This window comes from Octopus bimaculoides, chromosome 2, assembly GCF_046866305.1.
Source record: "Octopus bimaculoides isolate indiv1 chromosome 2, ASM4686630v1, whole genome shotgun sequence".
Taxonomy (NCBI): domain Eukaryota; kingdom Metazoa; phylum Mollusca; class Cephalopoda; order Octopoda; family Octopodidae; genus Octopus; species Octopus bimaculoides.
Genome location: NC_142929.1, coordinates 129617663 through 129644675, shown reverse-complemented (window position 1 = coordinate 129644675; position 27013 = coordinate 129617663). Strand labels below are relative to the sequence as shown.

Here is a 27013-nt window from a genome sequence, read left to right as displayed (position 1 = left end):
AAGAGAGAGTGCAGTTTTTCCAAGATGTTGGTTGGATTTTACAATGTTGTCTCTCCATTTTCAATTTTCTTTTATTGATATATATATATATATTTGTTTTTGCAAACATTGAGAAAATATTTTAAAATGAATTTTGTATTTTCACAGCAACCAAGCCAAAGGTAGAACCACCCATATTCATAAGAGAACTTCAAGATATCCAGTGTTCTGAAGGGGATCCACTAGAACTGTTTGTTCAAGTGAAAGGTATGTTTTATTTATTTATTGCTTGATTATTTTTCCTTGTAAATTATATTATACTTGATTGTGTGATTTAGAAGCTCATTTTGCAGCCATATGCTTTTGGCTTCAGTTCCACTGCATAGTACCTTGGGCAAGTGTCTCCTATTATAGCTCCAGGCTAACCATTGATTTGTGAGTAAATTAGGTAAATGAAAATTGTGTGGAAGCCTGTTGTATATATGTTTATATATTATCAGTTTCAAACAGAAGCTATGGCCATGCTGGAATACTGCTATAAATATATATATATATATATATATATATATATATATATAGATGTATGTATGTATGTATATGTATCTATATGTGTGTGTTTGTATTTGTCCCACAATGCCACTGCTTGCCAATTGTTGTTGGTTTGGTTATGTCCCCTGTAACTTAATGGTTCAGTAAAAGAGACCATTAAAATAAGTACTAGACTTAATAAATACTGGGCTCGATTCGTTTAACTAAACCCTTCGAGTGCCCCAGCACGGACGCATTCTTATGACTGAAACAAAAAGTCGAAGATTTGTATATATATATATATATATATATATATATATATATATATCATCATCATCATCGTTTAACGTCCGCTTTCCATGCTAGCTTGGGTTGGACGATTTGACTGAGGACTGGTGCAACCGGATGGCTACACCAGGCTCCAATCTAATTTGGCAGAGTTTCTACAGCTGGATGCCCTTCCTAACGCCAACCACTCAGAGTGTAGTGGGTGCTTTTACGTATCACCCGCACGAAAACGGCCATGCTCGAAATGGTGTCTTTTATGTGCCACCCGCACAAGAGCCAGTCCAGGGGCACTGGCAACGATCTCGCTCGAAAACCCTACAAGGCCAGTCAGGCGGTACTGGCAACGATCTCACTTGGCTTGCCGGGTCTTCTCACGCACAGCACATTTCCAAAGGTCTCGGTCAGTAGTCATCGCCTCAGTGAGGCCCAATGTTCGAAGGTCTTGCCTCACCACCTCAGCCCAGGTCCTCCTGGGCCTACCGCTTCCACGGGTTCCCTCAGCTGTTAGGGAGTGGCACTTTTTCACGCAGCTATCCTCATTCATTCTCACCACATGTCCAAACCAGCGCAATCGTCTCTCTTGCACACCACTACTGATGCTTCTAATGTTCAGCTTTTCTCTCAAGATACTTACACTCTGACGGGTATGCACATTTACATTACACATCCAGCGGAGCATACTGGCTTCATTCCTTGCGAGCTTACGCATGTCCTCAGCAGTCACAGCCCATGTTTCACTGCCATGTAGCATGGCTGTTCGTACACATGCGTCATACAGTCTGCCTTTTACTCTGAGTGAGAGTCCCTTTGTCGCCAGCAGAGGTAAGAGCTCTCTAAACTTGGCCCAGGCTATTCTTATTCTAGCAGTTACACTTTCAGCGCACCCACCCCCACTACTAACTTGGTCACCCAGATAGCAGAAGCTATCGACTACCTCTAGTTTTTCTCCCTGGAATGAGATAGAAGTTGTTTCCTGTTTGTTTACAGTTTTTATTGCACCTGAACATCTGCCACATACAAAAACTAACTTTGTAGTTAATCTGCCTTTGATATTGCTGCACCTCTTATGTGTCCATAGCTTGCACCGGGTACATCTTATAGAGTTACTACCTACTCCTTTACTGCATACTGAGCAAGGCCATCTACCTGAAGGGGTTTGTGTTTTATCTACCTTCCTACTTATTAGGATTTTGGTTTTTGCTAGGTTGACTCTAAGGCCCTTCGATTCTAGTCCTTGCTTCCACACCTGAAACTTCTCGTCTAGTTCTGATAGTGACTGCGCAATTAGTGCAAGGTCATCAGCATAGAGGAACTCCCAGGGGCAACCTGTCTTGAATTCCTCTGTGATCACCTGGAGGACTATGATAAATAGGAGGGTGCTGAGGATGGAACCTTGGTGGACCCCTACCTCTACCCGGAATTCATTACTGTACTCATTTCCAACCTTCACCTTACTGGCAGCATCTCTGTACATGGCTTGCACAGCTCTCACTAACCATTCTTCTATCCCAAGTTTCCTCATTGACCACCAGATAAGGGATCGGGAGACCCTGTCAAAGGCTTTCTCCATGTCAACGAAGGCCAGGTACAGAGGTTTATCCTTGGCTAGATATTTCTCCTGCAGCTGTCTCACTAGAAATATGGCATCAGTGGTGCTTTTACCTGGCACGAACCCAAACTGCATCTCATCTAAATTGATTCGCTCCCTAATTAGTTGGGCTATGACCCTCTCTGTAACTTTCATAACCTGATCTAACAGCTTGATGCCTCTGTAATTATTAGTATCTAAAGCGTCACCTTTACCTTTGTAGCAGTTTACTATGGTGCTGTTACACCAGTCATTGGGTATGATATATATATATATATATATATATATATATATATCTGTGTGTGTGTGTGTAACCATTTTTTCGTCCCTATAGTATTAATCTTAAATAATTCTGATCTGGTTTACATTCAGATCACATTTTCCTTGAACTTTTTATGCTATGTAAAATGAAATATTTATATAAATAGGTTTGGGCATGGCTATGTGGTTAAGAAGTTTGCTTCACAACCATATGGCTTTGAGTTCAGTCCCATTGTTTGGCATTGTGGGAAAGTGTCTTCTTTCGGCACTGACTGAGCAAAACTTTGTGAGTGGATTTAATAAATAGCTGAAAGAAGGCCTATATGAGTTTGTGTGCCCACATACACACCCACATGTATCAGTGTGTGTGTGTGTGTGTATATATATATATATAAAAACAAATAGTAAATGAGTATATGCATATATACGTACAGGACCGACATCCACCTGTATGTATAGGTGCATATCTGGGTACAGGACATTGCAAACAAAATGTAGACGAGAAAACACACAAGCCACATAGAGAACATTCTTCTTCATCAGCTACCTCCGTTTTAACACCAGCGTTTCGAAGAGCTGGGCAGGACGCATCGTTAAAACGGCTCTTCCCATGGACCGCAAATTAAATTTGTATACACAAATTAAATCTTGCCATGGAGGAATGTAGTGGCGGACAAAAAACAAGACAGGAAAACAAACAGAAAAGGCTTTACGGCCAGACGAGAAAAATTATGTGTGTAAGAACGCTGTGAGGCACGAACTTGAAAGTAGGGACGAAGTAGTTCGCGTGTTTGCTCGACAATAGCCAAGGAAGAAAAGGATTATTGACTGGAAGCATGTGACCATGCCGGTGTAAGGGGAAGAGAGAGAGTGGTAGAGGGAGAAACAAAGGGAGGAAGTAGAAGAATAGGTGAGCAACGAGAGGAAAAGAGAAAGAGAGGAAGTACGAGGGGGAAAAAGAGATACGTAGTAGTAACAGAGGAAGAACGAGAGGGGTAAAGCGAGATACGTAGTAGTAAAGAGGAAGAACGAGAGGGGGGAAATATATATATGTATATATATATCATTGTTGTCGTTTAATGTCTGCTTTCCATTCTGGCATGGGTTGGATAGTTTGACTGAGAACTGGTAAGCCGGGAGGCTGCAACAAGCTCCAATCTGATTTGGCATGGTTTCTACAGCTGGATGCTCTTCCTAATGCTAACCACTCTGAGAGTATAGTGGGTACTTTTTATGTGCTACTGACACAGGTGCCAGTCAGGCGGCACCAGCATTGGCCACACTTGAATGGTGCTCTTTACGTGTCACCAGCACAGGTGCCAGGCAGGCAGCACTGGTATGTGTGTATATATATATATAATATAAATAATATATAATATAAATAATATATAATATGCATATATACATATATGTACATACCTATATATATATATATATATATATATATATATATATATATATATATATATATATATGTATATACATGCATATATCGGTACAGGACATCAACATATATGTACATACACACATGTGAATGTGTGTTTGTGTGTTTACATCTGTAATTGCTTGTATAGTACAGCAAGCAGTGGTGTTGTCAGTCTCTCCTGTCAATAAATTGCCTTGAAAGTCCTAAGGAATAAGAGATACCTTACTTGAAAAGCAGGGAATGGTTAACATCAAGTAGAGCATCCAGTTGCAAAGCAATGCTTCAAAATAATATATTCATCTAACTCATGGAAGCATGGGAAAACAGATGTAAAAAGAATGATTAGATGATAATCATATGAAGCATTTTCAGTGTTAAAGTTGATGGTGGGAATATTGTACTCAATAATTTGGAATGGCTTTCTCATATATTCTGTTATGTGAAAAAAGTGTTTTTTAATTGAGGTGTTAATGATGATGGTAAAATTATAAAATTTTAAGATCCTTGTCTGGTTAATGTCATGACAATCTGTAAGTTAATTGTTTTGAAGGGAATCAACTATAGAAACCATGCCAAGGATCGAACATATGAGCAAAATGTAGACCTCCAACTGGTCTAAGCAGTGGCAGACTGGGTCTGAAAATATTGGTTGCAACTACAATGCTATCATTTAATTATTATTTTTTTTTTTTTGTTAAAAGTATTCTTTTCAACTGTCTACAAACAAAGCCAGGCTGAAATAATTAATGCATTCTTCCAGAAGTGAATAAAAAATTCTCAAACTTGAGGGGATGGGCCCCTTAGATACTAGCATGGGCACCCATATATGGATTCTAATGGCGCAGGGGCTCACTTGCCATCGTGCAAGCTGGAAACATGGCCAGTCCACCACTGGGTCTAAGAGTATATCATAATATTGTCTATGCCAACTTGAAAAGTAGACAAAATAATGATAATGAGGATTGTAAAAATTCTCTTTCATTCCTTTACATAACAATAATGCTTTGCCTCATATCCAGTTTTTGTTCTATTGGAGTTCTGTAATCATTTTTGAAATGAACTCTGCACCTGCGCCTGTCATTCTTATCTTAGAATGCTGCATGAGATCAACATTTAACGTCCAACTCTCAACCATCTACTCCCCCCCCCACTTGCTAAGAAATTTTAATGCTTCATTCTAATTTAAACCCTCGAAAAGTAATTACTGTTATCTGGACGTTTATGGCAAATAAAATACTTTTAGTCATTCTTAAAGCCATTGTAAAGCGAGGAACCCCAATAATTGAAACAGTTGAAATGTTTTCATAAAACCAAGTTATTTGACCTTCTTGAAAAGACATTAGGTTTTCCTTCTGTTGAACTAATTAGTCTGACATGTAGAAATAACTGCATGTTTTCTCAGGATTCATAGTGTGAGTCACATCTCATACAATTACTGCTCCATTTCTGCTCTATAACTTCTCCCAACTGACTGAAATTACCCTTAATTTTCTGTCCATTTTTTTCTCTTGGATATTCTAATTTTTTTTTCATTTATTTATTTATTTATTTATTTTTTTTAATGTGAATGTGTTTATAAATAAACACATTCCTGCCGATCAATTCTGACTGTTAAATAACCAAGATATGACATGTCCCTTATACTATTTATGAATAGGTCAATACTCTTCAAAACTACTCTTTTTACAAAGCAGTGGCTAACTTCACTTTCCAGTATCTGTTATTAATCTAATATATTTGTTATTGAAGTGGTTAATTCTTTTAGTTTCATAAATAATGTAACAAATTAGCCTATAGTCTATAACCTTGTATACAAAGTGATCTGTGGAAAATGTGTTAATATCAAAAAGGGCCTCATCTACTTTTTTTTTTTTTTTAGGTTCATATTTCAGAACCATTTTCGGCTACATTGTTTAAATACCTTTAGGTCATGTTTTTGCTAAAATATTAGTTGTTGAGATATGGTAATATTTTTGATCCATGAAAAAGATACTGCATTAATTTACATTGACTGGATTATTATGAAGTTCTCCATATTTCTCTATAAACTAACAATACCCAACTAAAACATAAAAAGCTTACAAAATGATAATTTTTTTTTAATATTAATATTCTTAGGTGAAGGTGTAATATAGTAACTTCAATTTTCATATTTTTGGAATAACTCTTTACTCTTTTACTTGTTTCAGTCATTTGACTGTGGCCATACTGGAGCACCACCTTTAGTCGAGCAAATCGACCCTGAAACTTATTCCCTGCAAGCCTAGTACTTATTCTATCTGTCTCTTTTGCCAGACCGCTAAATGACGGGGTCATAAACACACCAGCATCAGTTGTTAAGCAATGCTAGGGGGATAAACACTGACATACACACACACACACACACACACACATATATATTTATACATATATACAATGGGCTTCTTTCAGTTTCCATCTACCAAATCCACTCACAAGGCTTTGGTTGGCCCGAGGCTATAGTAGAAGACACTTGCCCAAGATGCCATGCAGTGGGACTGAACCCGGAACCATGGGGTTGGTAAGCAAGCTACTTACCACACAGCCACTCCTGCACCTTATTACAAGCTATTATTACAAGAATAATTTTTATATGAACTATGAATTTCATACTTTTCAAGAGTTAAATACAGGGCTTGTACTGAAAGTAAAGCAAAAGTGCTGAGAACTGTTTATTAACTGATTGGGACATTCAAACTGCTCATGTCAGTAGAGTTATTGTTCCTCTACAATAATTCATAGAGAAGTGAGACCATTAACTGCATCTACTGGATCAAATTGTTAGTGAGTAGAGGAATTGATTTGTGCAGTCAGATGAGTCACATTTGGAGACCTTGCTGCACAGTTGGACTGTGGTCATAATACATTACAGGAGATGGTAGAGCACTTTGGGTATTGGGCAAAGTGTGTAATGAGAGTACTTCAGCAGTTGACATCTGATTGGAAAGGAAGAAAGATCGAAGTCTGCTCTGGTTTATTAAAATTTTGAAGCCTATGAATACACATTCCAATCTGGTGGCAAAGGATGAAGCATGGCTGTATCTTTATTATCAAGAAACAAAGACTTAGTCATTTCTAAGGCTTCAGAAGTTCAAGAGTCATTAATTGGCACAGAAGGTCATAGTGACTGTTTTTTTTTGTTTTTTTATGACAATGGTATAATTTTCCTTGATTTTCTGGAATAAGGCTGTATCATAAACAACAAACAATAAAATCATCATCATCATCATCGTTTAACGTCCGCTTTCCATGCTAGCATGGGTTGGACGATTTGACTGAGGACTGGTGAAACCGGATGGCAACACTAGGCTCCAGTCTGATTTGGCGGAGTTTCTACAGCTGGATGCCCTTCCTAACGCCAACCACTCAGAGAGTGTAGTGGGTGCTTTTACGTGTCACCCGCACGAAAACGGCCACACTCGAAATGGTGTCTTTTATGTGCCACCCGCACAAGCCAGTCCAGGGGCACTGGCAACGATCTCGCTCGAAAATCCTACAGGAGCCAATCAGGCGGTACTGGCAACGGCCACGCTCAAAATGGTGCATCTCATGTGCCACCCGCACAAGAACCAGTCCAGGGGCACTGGCAACGATCTTACTTGGCTTGCCGGGTCTTCTCACGCACAGCACATTTCCAAAGGTCTCGGTCAGTAGTCATTGCCTCGGTGAGGCCCAATGTACGAAGGTCTTACCTCACCACCTCAGCCCAGGTCTTCCTGGGCCTACCTCTTCCACGGGTTCCCTCAACTGTTAGGGTGTGGCACTTTTTCACGCAGCTATCCTCCTCCATTCTCACCACATGTCCATACCAGCGCAATGAGATACTCAAAAGCTTAGGGAGACCATTAGGAGGAAAAGGCTAAAGAAGAATTTTAAAATAATCCACAATCACCATGACAATGTGCAACCACATATCTTTAGCAACAAATCAGGCAATTGCCAGATTGGGGTGGTCAGAGGTTCACCATACAGCCCAGATATGATGCCTTCCAACTTCCATCTGTTTGGTCCAATGAAGAATAGTTCTAAGTGACAATGATTTGATGACAAAAAATAAGGTGAAAGTGGGTAGAACAGTACTCACCTGAGTTTTTCAATGAGGTTTTGAACATGAGGTTCAACAGTGGTACAAATGCATTGCCTGTGATGGGGACTGTTGAGTTATTCCTCTAACATGTGCAATTTGAATGACCTATACTCTTTTACTATTTTATTTGTTTCAGTCATTTGATTGCGACCATGCTGGAGCACTGTCTTTAGTTGATCTAATTGACTCCAGGACTTATTTGTAAGCCTAGTACTTATTCTATCTGTCTCTTTTGCCAAACTAAATTAGAGGGATGTAAACACACTAACATCGGTTATCAAGCGATGGTGGGGGGGGGGGGAAACACACACACACACACACACACACACGCACACACACACACATGATGAGCTTCTTTTAGTTTCTGTCTACAAAATCCACTCACAAGGCTTTGGTCGGCTTGAGGCCATAGTGCAAGATACTTGCCCAAGGTACTACCTATGTCAATTGAAAAAAATGTTTGCCACTTTTGATATACCCCTCTTATTTTCAGTTGATATTGAACTCATGAATTTTGTTATTTATTCTGGTTCTGTTTATATATAGCATTTGTTTATAGGCAAAATAAGCTATTGTCAGGTTACTTAAGTTTTATATTTTGTGTATAAAAAAGGAGAACAAAACCATTGACATATTAACCAAATGGATGAATTTTATATTTGAAATGCTACTCTAAGACTTGGTGAGTGTAATTACAATTCATGTTAGTATTAGTGAGAATAAGGTAAACCAAGTTCTAAGACTCCTTTGTCTGATATGATATAACTAACTTGATATTTTAGCAATAAACAAAATTATTGTCACTGTTTTTGATGTAGGTGAAACTATATTTAATTTCAAATTTTAAAGAGTAATCTTTCTCTTCAAATCAACAGTGGCTACTTTGTAAATTAATGTTTCATACTTAGTTACTATAAGGATCGATCATAGTAAGTTAAATAGGAAATTTTCTAAAGTTTTAAGCTTGATTAGATTCTTTTATAATTGAAGTCAACATTTAGTTTACTATTATTATACATTAATCGGAAATCTCATATTCAGTAATTATCTGAAAATGTGTCCTTTGTTCTAAATTTGCTTTTATAGTTATTCAGTGAAATAATTTATATTCTGCTTTAAGTCTTTGGAGTGAATAAGTATTTGAAGCATGCCAAAACTTCTTGTCTCTTTATTTCGATGACTGTTTCAGTTTTAAAAGTTTTGTGGATTATTGTGTATATTGTATTGAGTGAATCAGAAATGAATTAAATTTATGGATATTGTACTAATAATGTTTTGATTGCTTATTTGATAAATCTGTAAAATGAATATGAAATGAATTATATTTAAATGAAATTATTTAAAATGAGAAAGTTACCAAACTAGGTTTGTTACTAAAGTATTTTATCAAATTTCAAGTAATCAAACTATGTGAACGATGATTGCTGATGTTGAGATATGATTCAAATGTTGAAAATGATTTCTATCAGTGTGAGTTTGAATCTGAGCAAGAATATTAGTACTAATCTAAGTACACTTGCGATTCAAAGACAATTGCTACATTGAAAATCTGAAGTTGCTGTTGGTTATATGTAACTATACCTGCATGGCACCTTCATATGAGACATGTCTTCAGACGTAACTTGGGGTTGACCAAAGTTTTGTAAGATTTGCTTGATGGAAATGTGTATTTGTTGGAAAGGTTGTTTCTGTTCTTGCCTGCTTAACTTACCCCTTTGAAAACATATCTATGTTGAAATTCACTGCTTTTGTTTCAATTTCAAAAAAATAAAGAATTTTGTAAAATAACTTTGTTGGCATTTGGAGCATAAATGAACATGAAATTTTGATGGAAAGTTTTAATTTAAATCACTTTAAAACAGGGAATTTAAATCATTAAAACCTAGGTTGCTCTCAAGGAAGTTTGGTATTAAAAAGGTTAATCCTTTGCCTGATTTAATACCATTTACCAGATAAAGGTTGTAGGTGCTAACCTTCTTCCGACTAAGGGTTAAAAATAACAAAAAAAGCTATTCGTTCTACCCTGACATCTAACTTTCTTTGGTGCTATATGTAAGAAAAGACATGTTCCTATTAAATTGATCATTGCTTGGAATAACCTTCCAAGTGAGTCAATAATGCTAGCTCTACAAATTCACTTTAGAATAGACTGGACATATTGAAAAGTTATTTTTATCAGCCACTTAATCAGTATATACAAATATTTTGTTGATGAAATTATAAGTTATCAGGTTTTCTTAAGTTTTCTTCCCTTCCTCCATTTTAAATTTCATGGTTGGACTTTTCGTAGATAGAATCTGTATAACGTCACTCTTGTTGCTGAAGTAAATTCTATTCTGTCAGGTGTTACTGCTTAATAAAATTACAGCTATTTTGCAGTATAACACCTGTTAAACAAATGAGACATTCTTGCTTGCTGGAATGGTGCCAGATGATACATAGCATTTGTTGAAATAACCACATGTGCATCACAGTATATCAGATCTCCAAACAGAGAGTGATTATTAGAAATCATTTTTTAAAACGCATTTTATTTTATTACTACTATTTGTCTGTTTTTTATGAATGTTTTTATATGTTTCACATTTTTATATAATTGCATGAATATTTGAAATGTCCACATTATTTTGAATGATAACATTGACATGTATTTTTATTGACCATTCATTTTGTAGATTTTATTAAGTTCTGGCTATGTTTGGGCATTGCCATCACAGTTTAGGATGCATTGACTGTTAATATTTACTTCTGCTTCCATGATTATTATAATCTGATACGGTTTCATGATTGACATGATCCAATATGGTTTTACATAGTTTAAGGGTATCAGTATTGAAAAATATCAACCTGCTGAAGTGTTGTGATCCCTTCAGATCAGTTTTTTTTTTCATTTTCTTTCTCTCTTGAATTTCTTTCATAAATATTCAGGAATGCCCAAACTCAATATTTCTGTGAAAATAAACTAACTTACATTCTCTGTGAGCTCTTTGATGAACGAGAAATGTCTAGTTTTGTAAAATGAAGTGCAGAGAAGTCGTTGAAAGTTATTTATACATTGTATTCTACAATGCAAACTATACTTTCAATCATGACATTTTGGTACACAGAGTGACATGTTCATTTAAATAGGCTTAACTGCATCCACCCCACAATATACTACTTCCAGGTACACACCCCATTGATATATTCTGGGTGCACAACAATGCAGAAATTGTACCAGATGGAAAGATCTACAAGCAGATCAGCTATCTCCATAATGATGGTACTAGCTTTATACATAAACTCTTAATAGAAGAGTTTCTACCTGAAGATGCTGGCGAATATGTATGTGAGGCATATAATACGTATGGTGACACAGATACCTTTTGCCGATTGACCATTAAAGGTAGGAAGTTACAAGAAATATGCTACTAGTGCTATTTCTGGTGGTGGTATTCAACTTATTCAAGAAAATTAGATAAAGCTATTTATATTAATTTTACTAATAATTAATGGAAACTGCTTGTTTACTAATGCTTTTATGTCATTCTTCATTGTTATAAGTATGCTCTTTCTATTTTATTCTTTGATTCGCAATGTTTATTATTGAAGCAGGGAAAAATAATTAAGATGCATAATCTAGTTGAGCATTTTTAAATACCTTTGAATTAATTACAATTGAGTAATTATTTTTGTTTTGAAAATTCAATCATGGAATAAAAATTAACCAAATTAAATCGATTTTAACTTCAATATAATAAAAAAAAGTGCATATTCTCATTTTAACACATGAATATAATCAGAGCTGTATTAATTTTATTTATGACATGCATTTTGGCTGCAACTTATATATCATTAGCTTGCATTTTGGTTTAAAAACTGAAGTTGTTTTAATCATGTAGATTTTACTCACAAAACTAATGACAGCTATTCTACCTTCTTCACTTTTCAAAGCTACTCATTGAATTGCAGGTAGTACATCTATATAATTTAATAACAGTAAACCTAATAGTACTTTAGTAGAAATTAGTTTCATTTATTGGAAACATATATTAGAAAATGTTATTTCCTTTAATCAAAATATAAATCTTGAAAAATATAGTATTTTATATTTCTAAGTTTACATTTAGCTCCTAGTTTAAGGGCATTGAGAAATATGAAAATAAACTTTTACAAAGTTGCTCCGATGCAAAACCAGCTGAAAATAACAGCTTACTATATATGTATATGAAAATATAAATCCTGGCTAGAAAGATGAACAGCCACTAACAGGAATTGAACCAAACATCTACCATGTCCTGAAACCACAATATCATTACACTCAAGTGATTAACCAACTTTTAATGTATGCATTTATGTGTGCGTACACACACACACACACATCTATATCTATCGCGCACACACACACACACACACACACACACACACGTCTATATCTATCATACACACATATCTGTGAAGCCAAGTGAGATGACAGTCTTGGCCAATGCCAGTGTTTTGTAACTGTCACCTGTGCCGGTGGCATGTAATAGACACCCACTACCCTCTTGGAGTCATTGGCATTAGGAAGGACATACAACCATAGAAACTATGCCAAATCAGATTGGAACCTGCTCCCCCAGCTTACCAGTTTTCAGTCAAACTGTCAACCCATTCCAGCATGGAAAACAGACATTAAATGATGATGATGATTATAAATATATATATATATATATTTATATATATATATATATATAATATATATATATATATATATATATATATATATATATGTGTGTGTGATGATTATACACACATACACACACACACATTGTGTTTTAGAAATTACATAGAATACCAGACCATTTTTACTTAATTTTCTCTAGTTTTCTATCACAGCTTGTGCTACTTCACTGCTATATTTATTTCAGTCTTATTTATTAAATATATATTTTTTATTTCTTTTTTTGTTAACTGACTTTACTATCCAGATAGGAATTATACCATGTAACCTGTCACTTTCAAAGACATTTTTACCAACATCCTTCATTCTGAGGTAGCATGAACACTGGCATACTGGGTTTACTCCAAAGTCTCACTCACGAGTCTTACATGTACAAATATAAAGGCAGAACTAAACTGTAAATTCCTAAATGCTCATGTATTAGGTTCTAAGTATATGTTGGTCTCTCAATTTACTGAGCAGTTGCAGTTTTTTAAAAAATCTATGATGATCTGGAGAAAAATAAAATATCGTTGTCAGCTTTTTAGTTGAGTATTAAATTGAAGATATAAAAATGTTTGTAATTTGGGTACCAGTCATCAGCAAATATTAATTAATGTGAATTCGTTTTATAAAAACAGATATAAGTTTATTACAAATGATTTTGTGTGTGTGTACACACACACACACACACACATTATAAGAGATTTTTTTCTCCGTGGTAACTTTAGTGAATTTGCCTTTGGAACATATTTTAACTAACCTAAAGTTTGCTCGTATATATATATATATATATATATATATGTATGTATGTATGTGCGTGTGTATATAATGACATACTATTTTAAATTAATGTTTAATAATACCAATTTACCAATGAGTCATATACTTCTTTTCTGTCTTTACTAAAAGTTCCTGACTTTTGCTAACATTTGTCTCATCCTGATATTAATAATATATTAATTTGATGGTAGTTATCTCTTTCTCTCTCTCTCATGTACATTAATATTGTATATAAAATTGTTCAGTTTTTTTGTTTATATTTTCAGCTAAAAGCTTCCTGTTATTATTACATATTGACTTGATTTAGTTATGAAGATGTCAACATAATTAGTATGATCATTATCTTGATATTTTTTTCACATTTTGCTAATAGGAACAAGATTCTCAATGGATTAATTAGATTTCTTAATTTATCAACTAATATATTATTTTCATCAAGATTCATAATTCTTTTCTCTTTGCTTAAGAAATCGTATTCCCACAATAATGTCATTCATTTGTTTGTTTATCTCATGTTTACTGTAAATTCAATATTGAGTTAAGCAATTCTTTCTCTCAAATGTTTGACTACTTTTGTCTTTAAGTGTTCAATACTATTATCATTGGTATCCATTGCTTCTTGTTCCACATCAGTTTTGATGATACTTTACTGAAGAAGCTTTTCAATAAAGTCTTTTGCTTCTTTCAGAATCTCTCAATATCTGTCATTGATTGTATTAAACATTGAGTAGTTCTGACTTACTCTTCTGCTCTTTGTGTAAACAGACTTGACATAAAGACTTTTCTTTATGTAAATAGACTCGACATTAAGGCTGGAGAGGAATTCAGAAAGAGAAAGAATTCATAGATTTACATAGATTTTTATCAGATTACAATCAAAAACAGTTATTGGTTGAATAACATTGCATTCATCATCATCATCTAATATTAAAACAACAAAATTCATAAATGAATGAATGATAGAAAAATAAGTTTTTCGATCATACTCCTCTCATATTCATTAACAGCATGAACAAGGTTGACTTAAAAATAAGACACTGCTATATATCATCATCATCATCGTTTGACGTCCGCCTTCCATGCTAGCATGGGTTGGACAATCTGACTGAGGACTGGTGAACCAGATGGCTACACCAGGCTCCAATCTGATTTGGCAGAGTTTCTACAGCTGGATGTCCTTCCTAACGCCAACCACTCCGAGCGTGTAGTGGATGCTTTTACGGGCCACCGGCACGAGGGCCAGTGAGGCGGTACTGGCAATGGCCATGCTCAAAATGGGTGTATTTTACGTGCCACCTGCACAGGCGCCAATACACACACACACACACACACACACACACTGTAAAAACCCATGTAAATTACGTATTTTTCTCTTTTGCAAAAATACAAATAAACTTAAGGGGTGCATAAATTAGATGAGAAAATCGTTTCCAGAAATTTTTTTGTCAAAAAAAAAGACGTACAAAACGTAAACATTTGTACCAGAAGTTGACTCATTTAATGTCAGAATAGGTTTTTACAGGAAAAAATAAGGGCTTAAATATAATGAAGTTGACTTTTCTTTATGCTGGATGGTATAATGCCTACTTTTTCTGTATAAGTTTAGTAAAACCATTAAATGGTTAACTACTCTTTGAAGTCTGACGTTCATGCTGGTAATCATGGTCTGGGCCACATTTTACATATTTTACTCGATTGAGTAAAGTGTCATCGAAGCTAATGTTTATTGGTAATGAAACTTAATCTGCAATACTTATGCTTATTTATCAGCTTTGTTTTTGTTGATAATTCTTATCAACAACTTTTCCTGTGATCGTGATTTGAGAAGACATACAGCAGTATGCTAAAGATTAGACATAATCTCTTATGGGCAAGAAAAGTAATGGTGGCTGGTAGTATATTCAATAATTATATATTCCAAGAAACTTTCTAATTGAAGAATAGTCATGAAGCAAAAGTAAACGACACTAACATATCAATTTTTATAGCCTCTTCCTCTCTTATGTTGAAGCTACAATTGGTATTCCTTTGCATCGGCAAGCTGCAGAGAGGTTCCAGCCAAGATTTCTAGATGCACACACTTGTTTGTGTGATTTCTAGTGTTTGTAAAATTTATAGTTTTACAGGTGTGGTATGGAAACTTCGCTCTTGTTCTGAGTCCAGTAATAACTGGAATCTAAGCTTCAAATCTGGGTATTAATCATTGCCAATCACTGAAAGTAGGCATATCTGAAAATATAGGTTACAGTAAAAACTAAAACAAAAAACACTTGCCCAAAATACTATGTGTGTGTGCGCATACACATGCACATGCCCACATACATGTGCACACACATACATGTATAAACTCACAATTCCTGGTAGTTAGGGATATTCTAAATATGAATAAAGTTCACCAAAGATGTAACAGTCTCTGTGATTTTAAGTGAAGGGTAGGGTATATTTAGCTACAGGTTGCCACACGTGGTTTATGCCGCAATTGGTGTGAACCACAAATTCCAGGTTAAAAATTCTGTAAATTTGATGCTAAATTTAATTTTTACTTTTGTAAGAAATTCTATCTATCTATCTATTTATCTGTGTGCACACACACACACACACACAGAGTAAACATGTTAGTGTTTACTGTCCATTGTCCCTCACTTCAGTTTAGACGGCACATGTCTATCAACTCCATTGTTATTATCTTAACATCTGGCTCTATGTTTGTGTTTGCTGGAAGATGATGTTGGAGAATCCCTCATTGATAAACATCCAGCATTCAGCAAATATTATGTGTTAGAGATAACAGAATGATATAGCAATGATGTATACTATATTTTTACTCTTTAAATTCAGTTTGAAATATTGTCAATTTATATTGTGCAAGTTTATTTGCTTCGAAGCTATGTATCTTGATACTTTGTACAGATTACAAATACTTTTGCTGTGCCTTAGTTGGTCTCCTTGCTTGTAAAACACCTACATGCTCATATTATACTTTTAACATGTAATGATTAATTTTTTTTTGTTTTTCAGAGTGGCACAAATTTATTATTGTGAAATACCTCTCACTCATAATGGCAATGAGAAGATATTTCTAACTTATTTCAATATAGTATAAGTTTAATATTTTTTCTATTGATACAGTGAAATTTGACACATTTAGTAGAATTATATATAAAATTATAAATGATGCTTTTTATTTTAAGGAATTTTGAATTTTATTCAAGAGATGGATGTTGATATTATTCTGCAGATTTGTGTTATTGTAAATATATCTAATATTGAAGCACGTCTCTATCTATAATATTTGATATAATTACAGAAGGTCGTACTAAAAGCCATGATTCTCCTCAAATACTTGAACTGATCCCAAATGAACTGTCAGTGAAAAGTGGCGAAGCTGCTATGTTTAGTGTAAAGCACACAGGAGAGAAGGTGAAATGGTACCGAGGACGGAAAGAAGTTGAAGCAGGTAATTTATTGCATGAGACTGTCTTGGTGTTGCGTTGCTTCTGTGACATTTATATAAAACTTGATGAAATGTAGCTTTACTCTTTAGCATTTAAACTGGTCATGTCAAGTTCAAATATTCTACTCGTTTTATGTTGAAACTGGCCAGATCCAGTCTCTCACACTTGTACTACAATGTCATTCTAAAACTAAACAATCACATCATCATAATTTTGAAGCCATGAGATAATTATGATTACTTCAAAACAATGTAAATAAATAAGCATCACATTTGACAGAGTAAACTAACTAGTAATGGGTTATCCCTTGTTTTAGAGATTCTTAATAATAATCTTTACACACAGGTATGACTGTAGTTAAGAAGTTCTGTTAGCAACTAAGTGGTTTCATATTCAATCTCACTGTGCAGCATCTTGGGCAAATGTCTTCTACAGTAGCCCCATGGCAATCAGTGGTATGCAGGCATTACTAATGAGATGCCAACTTTGCTGGTGTAGTTGTGACTTGGATGCAAAAGAATCATATTCTCAACGAGTCTTTTATGGCCAGCTTGCTCATGGTAAGTGTTGTGTTTCAGCATTACAGAAGTGATATAAAGACTTTCTGACAACATTGGGCTTGTAATGTTGTGGAGTGAAATTAAACTTTAGATGAATCAGCTCCACAATTTAATATCAAATTACAGCAGCTGCATTTGAAAATGCATATCACATACTTATCTTCATCCCACATGAGACATCAATATTAGTTTTAATCTCATCTGCTCCAGGTTTCATGGTACAGATGAGTTATTAGAAATATTTAGGAAACATGTGGACTGGGAGTGATTTTTTTCCCTTGTATTCATCTGAGCAGTAATATTAGAAATTCTCACTAAACCCTTTTCTACGATAGAAATAAAAAATAAAACAACAGAACATATGCAGAATAAGTATTGTTAAAGTTGAGTAAGGCTCTTTTAAGTAAAACAATGATGATTGAGTTCATATTTTTAGTTTGAAGTGTAATGCATCAATGAATGTGTGCTTGTGTAATCAAGCAAAGAATGTGGTGCTGGATTGGACACACTCTCAAAAGGCCTCAGAACCATTTTACCTGGCAATCCCTCTGGGGGAACCTATGAAGATAAAAGCCAAAGCAAGCCAAGGAATGTCTGGTGACATGACCTAGAAAATGAAGAATATTAAAATGGAACTGGGTTGAACAGTTTGACAGGCTCCAATGCACCCAAACACTGCATTGTGTTTTGGCATGGTTTCTAAGGTTAGATGCCCTTCCTAGTGCCAATCACTTTACAGTATGTACTGGAGGCTTTTTTCATGCTACCAGCACTGCTGAGGTTGCCATACAGCTTGCTAGACACTGAACCCTCTAGGTAGGGAGAAGGGCAGCTTTATGCTTGGAGAATAAGAATGAGAAAGGGTTGAAGTATGAGAGAAAAGGGCTCTGGAGCAGAAAAGTTTCTTCTAGTGGAGGAGCTTCATTACTATTCACATTTTAAAAGAGAGGGTGGGAGTGACCAGGGAGGAGCTGAAAAATATCTTTTTACTTAAGCAACAACACACACTATACTATACTTGCAAACAGAGATGAGATAAAATTGCTAAAACAGAGGTAGTTTTCTTTAAACAATTGATTAGATTTTAGATTAGAGATCTCAACAATTGGATGTAATGTTATGTGCCAAGAACATATATTTGTTGCCAAGGATAATTGATTTTTTTAATTAGAAAGACAATTAAAACATCTTTTCCAAAATTTGAGTTTTAATTGACTAACTGATATTAAAAGGAAACTTTGTATCCAATTTATTTATTAGGTTCTATGGTCAAAATGATATATTTAAGTCTTGTATTTGAATCTTGGTCAACAGCAGTTGGTAGAATAAGGTTTTCAGAGAAATCTGTAGATACCTGTTCTGAGAGCATTCTAACAAGTAACGTCTAGTATCATGGACAAGAAATATGCAACGCCTACAATGTGAGATTTTTCTCAGCATGTTCTTATGTCAGACATGGTCAGAACTCCTGCTGATCTCTCAAAGACAATGATATTGCATTCACTAAAAACACCAGGTGATAGTTTCATAGGAAATAGATCTCCAACAGATATCAAGCTATGGAAGTTTTACTAGCAGTCAGTAAGACACAACATAATAAAGTAGGTGGTTGTTTATAAATATTTAAATAATTTTTTGACAGGTGATTGGCAGGGTCAGAAAAGTTGTACATTTTAGAGTTGAATGACATATTTGTATGTTTTTGTAGATTTGTGTCGTTACAATTTGAATATTATATGTATTATATTTGATGAGAATTAAGCCAGGGAAGTTAGCACAGTGCTTGAGATTGACCAGCATGGAACATTTTTTCAGACTGGCTGTCATATTGGTTCGAAGTGACTTGAGCAGTTTTCATTCAGTGTCTGTAAGCATGTGGAGGGGAGACAGGATGAGAAAGATTTTAAGAGGGTTGTGCGTGTGAATACTGAAACTGGAAACAAAGCAGGCAGCATGTATGGTGATGTGACTTTACTTGCATGAATGCAGCTTATGAAAAATATGTTTCCTCTATTGTGAAACTTATTTTTTTTATATTTCTGAGTTTTTAATCTATTTATACTTGTATGTTCCTCATTTTTATTCATTTAACCCTTTGGTTACCATATTTTTGCTGAAATACACTGCCTTTATTCCAATTAATTTTGTAAATAATGAAGAATTTAGTAAAATAACTTTGTCGTTATTAATCTGGTGTTTGGAATTTAAATAAACATGAAATTTTGATGGACAGTTTTAATTTAAATCACTTTCAAACAGCAATTTGCATCATAGAACCGGGGGCAGTCTCAGGTGGATTGGTATCAAAAGGGTTAATGCATCAGTACACTATTTTTGTATCAAAAAACAGCACATTTTGATGGCTGCTTTTTTTTCTTTTTCTTTTGTTTTTTGCATGACTTTCTAGTTCATGAATGCTAAAATTATCAGGAAAATATGAATTGATTCAAAATTCTAACATTTGTTTATGAAATCTATTGTACTTTCTAAATTTATGTTTTTGCGAAAATAAAAGTTACTCCACTAAGAGCTAAACATCTTTTAATCATTCATTAGTGATTGAAATTGCACATTTAAGCATTATTGCTTGTTTCAGTCAATTTAATAATTACTTTGTTAGTCTATTAATATTCTTTTAAATATTATGTGGGCTGGTTGATTTGGTAAAAAATTTGTTAGGCAAAAATATCTTAAGCTTTATGTTTTGATTTCAAATCTCATAAAGTTAAGTTTGTTTTCCATCCTTTGGGTGTTAATAACATAAATACCAAACTCCGAGGTTGATACTGTTGCCTGCACCTACCTATTCCTCAAATCTGAGGCAGTGTCTTTGTGAGAATTCAGTATTACATTACAGCAAAGTTAGCTGGGCATCAGTCCTCTTAAAAGAACTTCTATTCATTTATTAGTCTAGCATATCAAAATGATTTGCTGTATCTTCATTCCTGTAAATCTCAAAGTCTGATAATAGTGTTCAGCAGGATTGTCAAAGTGGGTCATATAGGATATCCTGCTGACTTGTAGAATTAGTTCTGTTCTTATGAGCTTAGCATCCTTTTACTAATGTTTATAAATTTTCTCTCATTACTATCATTCATGTCTTTATCATTCATGCTTCTTTCTCCCACTCTGTAAAGGGACTAATGAGCGAGCAGAGAAGTGGGATTCTTTGATCAAACAAGGACATGGCTACTTCTCTAATGCTGGTGTCATGAAAAATGCACCCAGTATACATTGTAAAGTATGACATTGTGATGGCTTTTAGTCTTGTTGAGAACATGACAACTCTCTATTGCTGGTGCCTTGAAAAAAAATACCCAGTACATATTGTAAAGTGGTTGGTTTTAGGAAAGGCATCTTGCCAAGAAAGCCAGCCAAAAATGAAATGTGAGAAAGTTGAAACCTCCCTCCTGATCTGTTTTGATGACCGGTACACCTGAGTACATGTTGACTCTGACTGTGATCTCTTGTAGTTTCCAGCATGGAAACTAGACAATGATGATTTGAAATTTTGATTTTGTATTAGTGGCCTATAAGTTAAGAAGCTTAGTTTGTAACCACAAAGTTTCAGGTTCGATCCCACCTCATGATATCTTGGACAATTGTTTTCAACTATAGCTTTGGTTTGACTAAATTTTTATCAGTGAAATTTTGTAGACAAAATGTCCATTTAGATATATAACTACCAATGCAGGTGTGACTGTGTGGTTGAGAAGCTTGCTTTCTAATCATGTGGTCTTGGGCTCAGTCCAACTGTGTGTCACCTTGGGCTAGTATCTTCTATTTAGCCCTGGGATGTCCAAAGCCTTATGAATAGATGGAAATTGAGAGAAGCATGATGTGTGTGTGTGTGTGTACATATCTATATTTTGATATCTTGTGATGGTTTTAAATGAGCATCAGTCACACAAGTGTTGTTGTTCATTTTCTGTCTTTCATGGGGAAATATTATCTTGCCTGTAAACAAGTGAGGTTTGACTAAAGGAAGGGTATCCAGTTGTTAGAAATCTGCCTCAACAAATTCTGTCTGACCCATGCATGCATGGAAATACAGACATTAAACAATGCTGACAGGAATGGTTAAATAATTAAGACTGTCAAAAAAAGAAAAATATTTTGTTGCATTTTTTTGTATCCTGGTTACTTCTCTTTAGTCCAAGGTTATTAAAATTCTGAGGTCAATAAAACTAACTAAAACTCTTGAAAGCTGTGCTCCAGTATGGCCACAGTCCACTGAATGAAACCAATAAAAGAATAATAGAAGAATCTATATGATTTCTGTCTGTCTAAGCTTCTTTTTTAAGTGTTGATTGAATATTATGAAAACTGACTTACGACTGACATCTGTTTTAAGAAATTTTTATTTTTTTATTTTTAAAAGCAATGGTTTTCATCTTCTTTTGTGAGGTATTGCATTCTTATGTACTCATATATTTGTTGTGAATAACAGTATAAAGCAATATCAATGAGCAAGATGGATGAATATGTTAAACATCTGAACTGTCATGTTTTATGTTGTTTAACTGTCTTGTTTTAATGTATTATTTTTTAGTGAGATGTCATGTATTAGGATAAAATAGTTTCTGTCTGATGCAGTATTTGTGTAGCTCTAGATATTAATGTGTTATGTATGGAGTGTACTGGGCTTGGAACAATGGATGGTATTATTGAAATAATTGTTTATTTTGTTAGTTTTACTTGTTTGTTTCCTGTCAGTCTTTGTTGCTAATATAGTTCTTTTTAATCAAAAAAGGTAATCTTTTTGTCAACTTAATATCTGAGTGTATAGTATTACTTTCTTTCTCTTGTCAACTGTTTTGATTAAGCTTTACTGTCTGTGTGTGTATGTGTGTGTATGTCTGTCTATGTATGTATGTTTTGCTTTTAAAACTATTTACAAGTTTTCAATTTGTTCTGAATTCAAATCCATCCAAAAGTTTGTCTTCTATTTGTGATTGATAAATAAAGTACCAAGCATGTATTGGAGTTCATTAAATTGCGTGAAGTCCTTCCACCACGAATTTGTAGTTGGCCTTTTGCTATATAAGAACTCATTGTTCATCTTCAATTTGATCTGTGTATTTCTTTTTAAAGTAAACTTGTACCATTTCATTGTATATTGTTTCTATTCTATACTCTATTGTAGATGATCGACTTATAATAGAAAATAAGCCTGGTTTTTGTGAATTTACAATTCAAAACACTCTACCAACTGATAGAGGATCCTATAATGTTGTTGTAACTAACAAATTGGGCAATGACAGTGCCATTGTTAAATTGGTTGTTGAAGGTAAGCATATAATCAATACTCAGAGAAAACATGGCATCTGAGCTGAGCTAGAACATCTAGAGAACACGAAGGGAAAGTAGTGGACTTGATAGACTTGTATCAATAAATTAAAATTTTGGATGGGCTTTAATAATAACACCTTCATTTTTTTTTTCTTTATCAAAGAGAAACAGTAAGGAAACATTTTTACAAATTTCACTGTTTCGTTCAACACAAGAAATTTTGATAATATTCTAAAATGAAAGAAAGAAAAAGCATTTTTGTTTTTATATTATAACTGGAGTATTTTAAAAGAAAAAAAATAATTTACAAAAGTCACAAGTGTCATTTATCTATTTCTTTTTCCTGATTGATAGGCCTAAATTACTGGCTTAATTACTCTTCACAGACATTGCTTTTTAGTCTTGTGCAATAAATTTTAACCAGAAAACAAGTTTTATGTTTCCTGAGTAGCTTTTTGCTTTGTAATGAAACGCCATTGTGTTTTGCCCTGTTATGTTATGTTGTAGAAATATTTTTTACCCACCAATTTTTATGTCGTTTATGTTTTTCTGCAAGCTGCTGTTATTACACAATTTGTTATATATTATTTTGTTATTATTTAAATCACGCATTTATTTTACCTACTTCATTCTCTTCTTATTTGGACTGCTTTAATTGGCCACTGTTTAATATTGCACTTATTACGAGTTCATTATAACTCCTTAGAAATAGCTCAGACAGTGATATTACAAATTTCTTCCCTCCTACAATCATATACAAAATTAGTGATAAAATGTGAACTCTGTAGAAAATTTGTAGAGATAAACCTAAAATGATAACCTTGCACTGCTTGCAAAGAAAAATAGTGTCCTTTGCTAGCAATTAAAATGTCGATTAATGATGACTGAATCTAAGTTAAAATGTTTGTGTATTGTTTCACTGTTGTTGATGTCTGTCCTACTTTTTTATTAAATGATGTTGAAATTTCAAAAAAAAAAAAAAATTTTCTTTCCTTTATACAGATGCATCAATATTTGATCATTTAAATGTACAAATTTCTACTGCTAATTTCGAAGATTTTTACATTCTAAAAGAAGAAGTTGGTAGGTAAGTGTAAATATTTTTGATTTTAATATTCCTTTATCGAGGAGTGGACAGCATGAGACCTGACTCATCATCAGGTGAGCTGTACTACTAAAAAAATTCAAGGTAATTTTTCAATAGGCATGCCATTCAGAAATTACCTCAGGCCAGTTTGCTCATGACTGGTTGAGAAGAACTGTCTTAAACTTATTGACAGAATTTGTTTCATTTAAACATTTTTGATTTGATAATTATAAAGCTGTTACGTTCTTATGAAATAATCTTCCTTGATCATTATCATCATTTAATGTCCACTTTTCCATACTTTCATGAGATAGAATTTGTTGTGGCAAATTTTCTAGAGCTGGATTCCCTTCTTGTTGCCAATCTTCACCTGCTTCCAAATACCCTATAGCCAGACATGTTTTCATGGAAGATTGGAAATAAAGGCCATAGGGTGACACTTGTTTATAACTTATGTGAAATCTAAACAAGGAGACAGTAACATGCACTCATTCACACATTTGGTTTTGTCTACCAAATTCACCTGCATGATATTGGTTGACCCAAGGTTATAGTGGCAGACACTTGCCCAAAATGCCACACAGTAGGACTGAACTCAAAACCACATGGTTCCAAAGTGAGCTTCTTAATAACAGCCATACCTGCACGTGATTGGGGAAAAAGAAAAAGAAAAAGTCATCCTCAAATGTTTGTTTCAGTTTATAGATAGCTTAAGTATTAAGTCTTACTCAGTGTTGCTGACTTTATTTATCTCCAAATTCTGTTTATATGAGGCTGGTCTAAATATGATACAAATTTCTTTTATGTTGCAAGGGTCCAGAATATTTTGATATTATCTTCTATAAAATTCTCTTTATCTGAACATGTATTTGAGTGCTATACTTAACTATAGAATGAAATTGAAGACATAATCGGAAATCTTTAACTTTATGAAATATGGTTTAAGTGTTATGGTTTAAACAGCTTTAACTATGAAATAAAATCACTGACATAATTGAAACTCTGAACATAATGAAACAATATTCTGAAGATTAATAAATTTATTCATTAAATCAGAAATAAGAACATATCAAAATGTAAAATTTCCATGGATCTTGCCAGTATTTATAAATTAAATAACTTTTAATAAACCATATGAATGAACGTTTTTGAAAGATACAATTATTTATTTTAACTTCTTTGATATACTCATATTCTGTATTTTAAGTGGCCGTTTTGGAGTTGTTCACAAGTGTATTGAGAAATCATCAAACCGGCTTTGGGCTGCAAAAATTATCAAATGTAAAGAGAAAAAGAAAGCTGAATTTCGCAATGAGATTGAGATAATGAAACATTTAACTCATCCAAAAGTCCTAAGGCTTTGGGATGCTTACGAATCTCCCACTGGATTTGTAATTGTCACTGAATTGTAAGTATTTGAGTTTATTATTTTTATTTGTTGTTCTATGGTTTATTTAACCCATTTGATGCCAACCCATCCAAGACCACCCTTGCTTCCATGATACAAACTTCTTGTTTCAAAGTTATCTAAATTAAAACTTGCAATCAACATTTCATGTTAATTTATGTTTCTAATATAAACTTAATAATGATAGTTATTTTACTAAATACTTCATTATTTCCAAAATTAATTGGGGAAAAGGCTGTGTATTTCAATAGAAATATGGGAACAAAAGGGTTGATAATTTAATTTGCTAATTTAATAAAATTTTCTATTTGCTTTTTCTAGTTTCAATTCCTGTTTCAATGGGTTCTATCCATGTTTTCTGGAAAGAAATATTTTAAAAGCAGGAAATTAAACAAAATACTGACACTTACTTAGCTTACTTCTTTCACACAAACACACACACACACACACACGCACACGCACAAAAAGTTCATGTGTATTACATCTTTATTTTCTTCTATATGCAGCATTAAATCCAATTGTTTCAACTCTGTAATATATCACCTGTGGAATATATTGTACAATAGTTAGATTTTAATTAACTACATAACTTTTACTGATGTTAATATTGGAACTGAGAAAATATGTCTTCTAATTAAAAGATCTCACCTACCCTATTAAGTATTTTCCTACAAGACTATTATTTCATGAAAACTAATTTCCTTGTATTTGCTTTATCAATACACTGCTCTTAGAGTATGATATTGCTATGATTTTCAAAGGATACAATATCGCCTGTTTCTCTCTGTGGAATATACAGCTTGTTTTATAAGCCATGTAAATTTTTAAATAACTATCATTGAAAAAAAGATTTTCCTTATCGAAGTTTATTAAAATTAGCAGAATTCAGAAATGTAATATAAATATTAAATTGAAGATCAGTGTTATATAGAAGGCAATAGCATTGATGATTGCATGTTAAATATATAAAAATAACAACAAAAACTAATAATGAAATATTACCTTAATAAATTCTAATTAGCCCTTGCATTTTGAGTTAAACACTTCTTTACAAAGACTTTAAAGAATGAAAGATGAACTTAAGTTTCCATTCTGTGAACATGTTAAATTTGTGGATTTGACACGTCAACATAATGGGCATATAATCTATATATAGCTCTCTCATTCTTTAATTTTTGTAAAAGAATTTTTAACCTTAACTATCAGGACTAATTAAATTCTTTTTATGGTAACTTTTCTATATCTTTAATATATAATGTTTTATCTACTTTGCTGTTGTCTTCTATAACACACTGATTTTTCTACGTATTTCACAAATGTTCCAAGAAAGCTACAGTATTCTTATAAATATTAAAAATCTTATTGAAAAGATATTTGGAATCTTTTTCAATTCTAGTAATTGTCATTTATAAGGATTGTGTAGCTACTTTAAAAAGTTTCAAAACTAAAATTGTTGTAACTTTTTTAGTTGCTTCAAGAACTGGTTAGATTTTATCTAACTCAGACTTTAATAGTTTGTTTATAATAACTTGTCATGTAGAGTGGGTTTCTTGAAATTACTTATTTCATCAA

The 27013-nt window shown here is 33.7% G+C and overlaps 1 protein-coding gene across 12 annotated transcripts in view; it reads left to right on the top strand.

Moving 5' to 3' along the window:
- Positions 1-27013, top strand: part of LOC106874322 (myosin light chain kinase, smooth muscle) — a 145806-nt gene that overhangs the window by 96374 nt on the left and 22419 nt on the right. For 8 of the 12 annotated variants that reach the window (XM_052965922.2, XM_089338169.1, XM_089338157.1 and 5 more), the window contains 5 exons: positions 148-246; positions 16947-17096; positions 22801-22944; positions 23949-24033; positions 25241-25441. In XM_052965922.2, coding sequence (XP_052821882.2) covers positions 148-246; positions 16947-17096; positions 22801-22944; positions 23949-24033; positions 25241-25441 — 679 coding nt within the window. Of the gene's footprint in view, positions 1-147; positions 247-11341; positions 11561-16946; positions 17097-22800; positions 22945-23948; positions 24034-25240; positions 25442-27013 lie in introns of all 12 variants that reach the window. The other 4 variants (XM_052965923.2, XM_052965921.2, XM_089338128.1 and 1 more) reach the window with 1 other exon arrangement.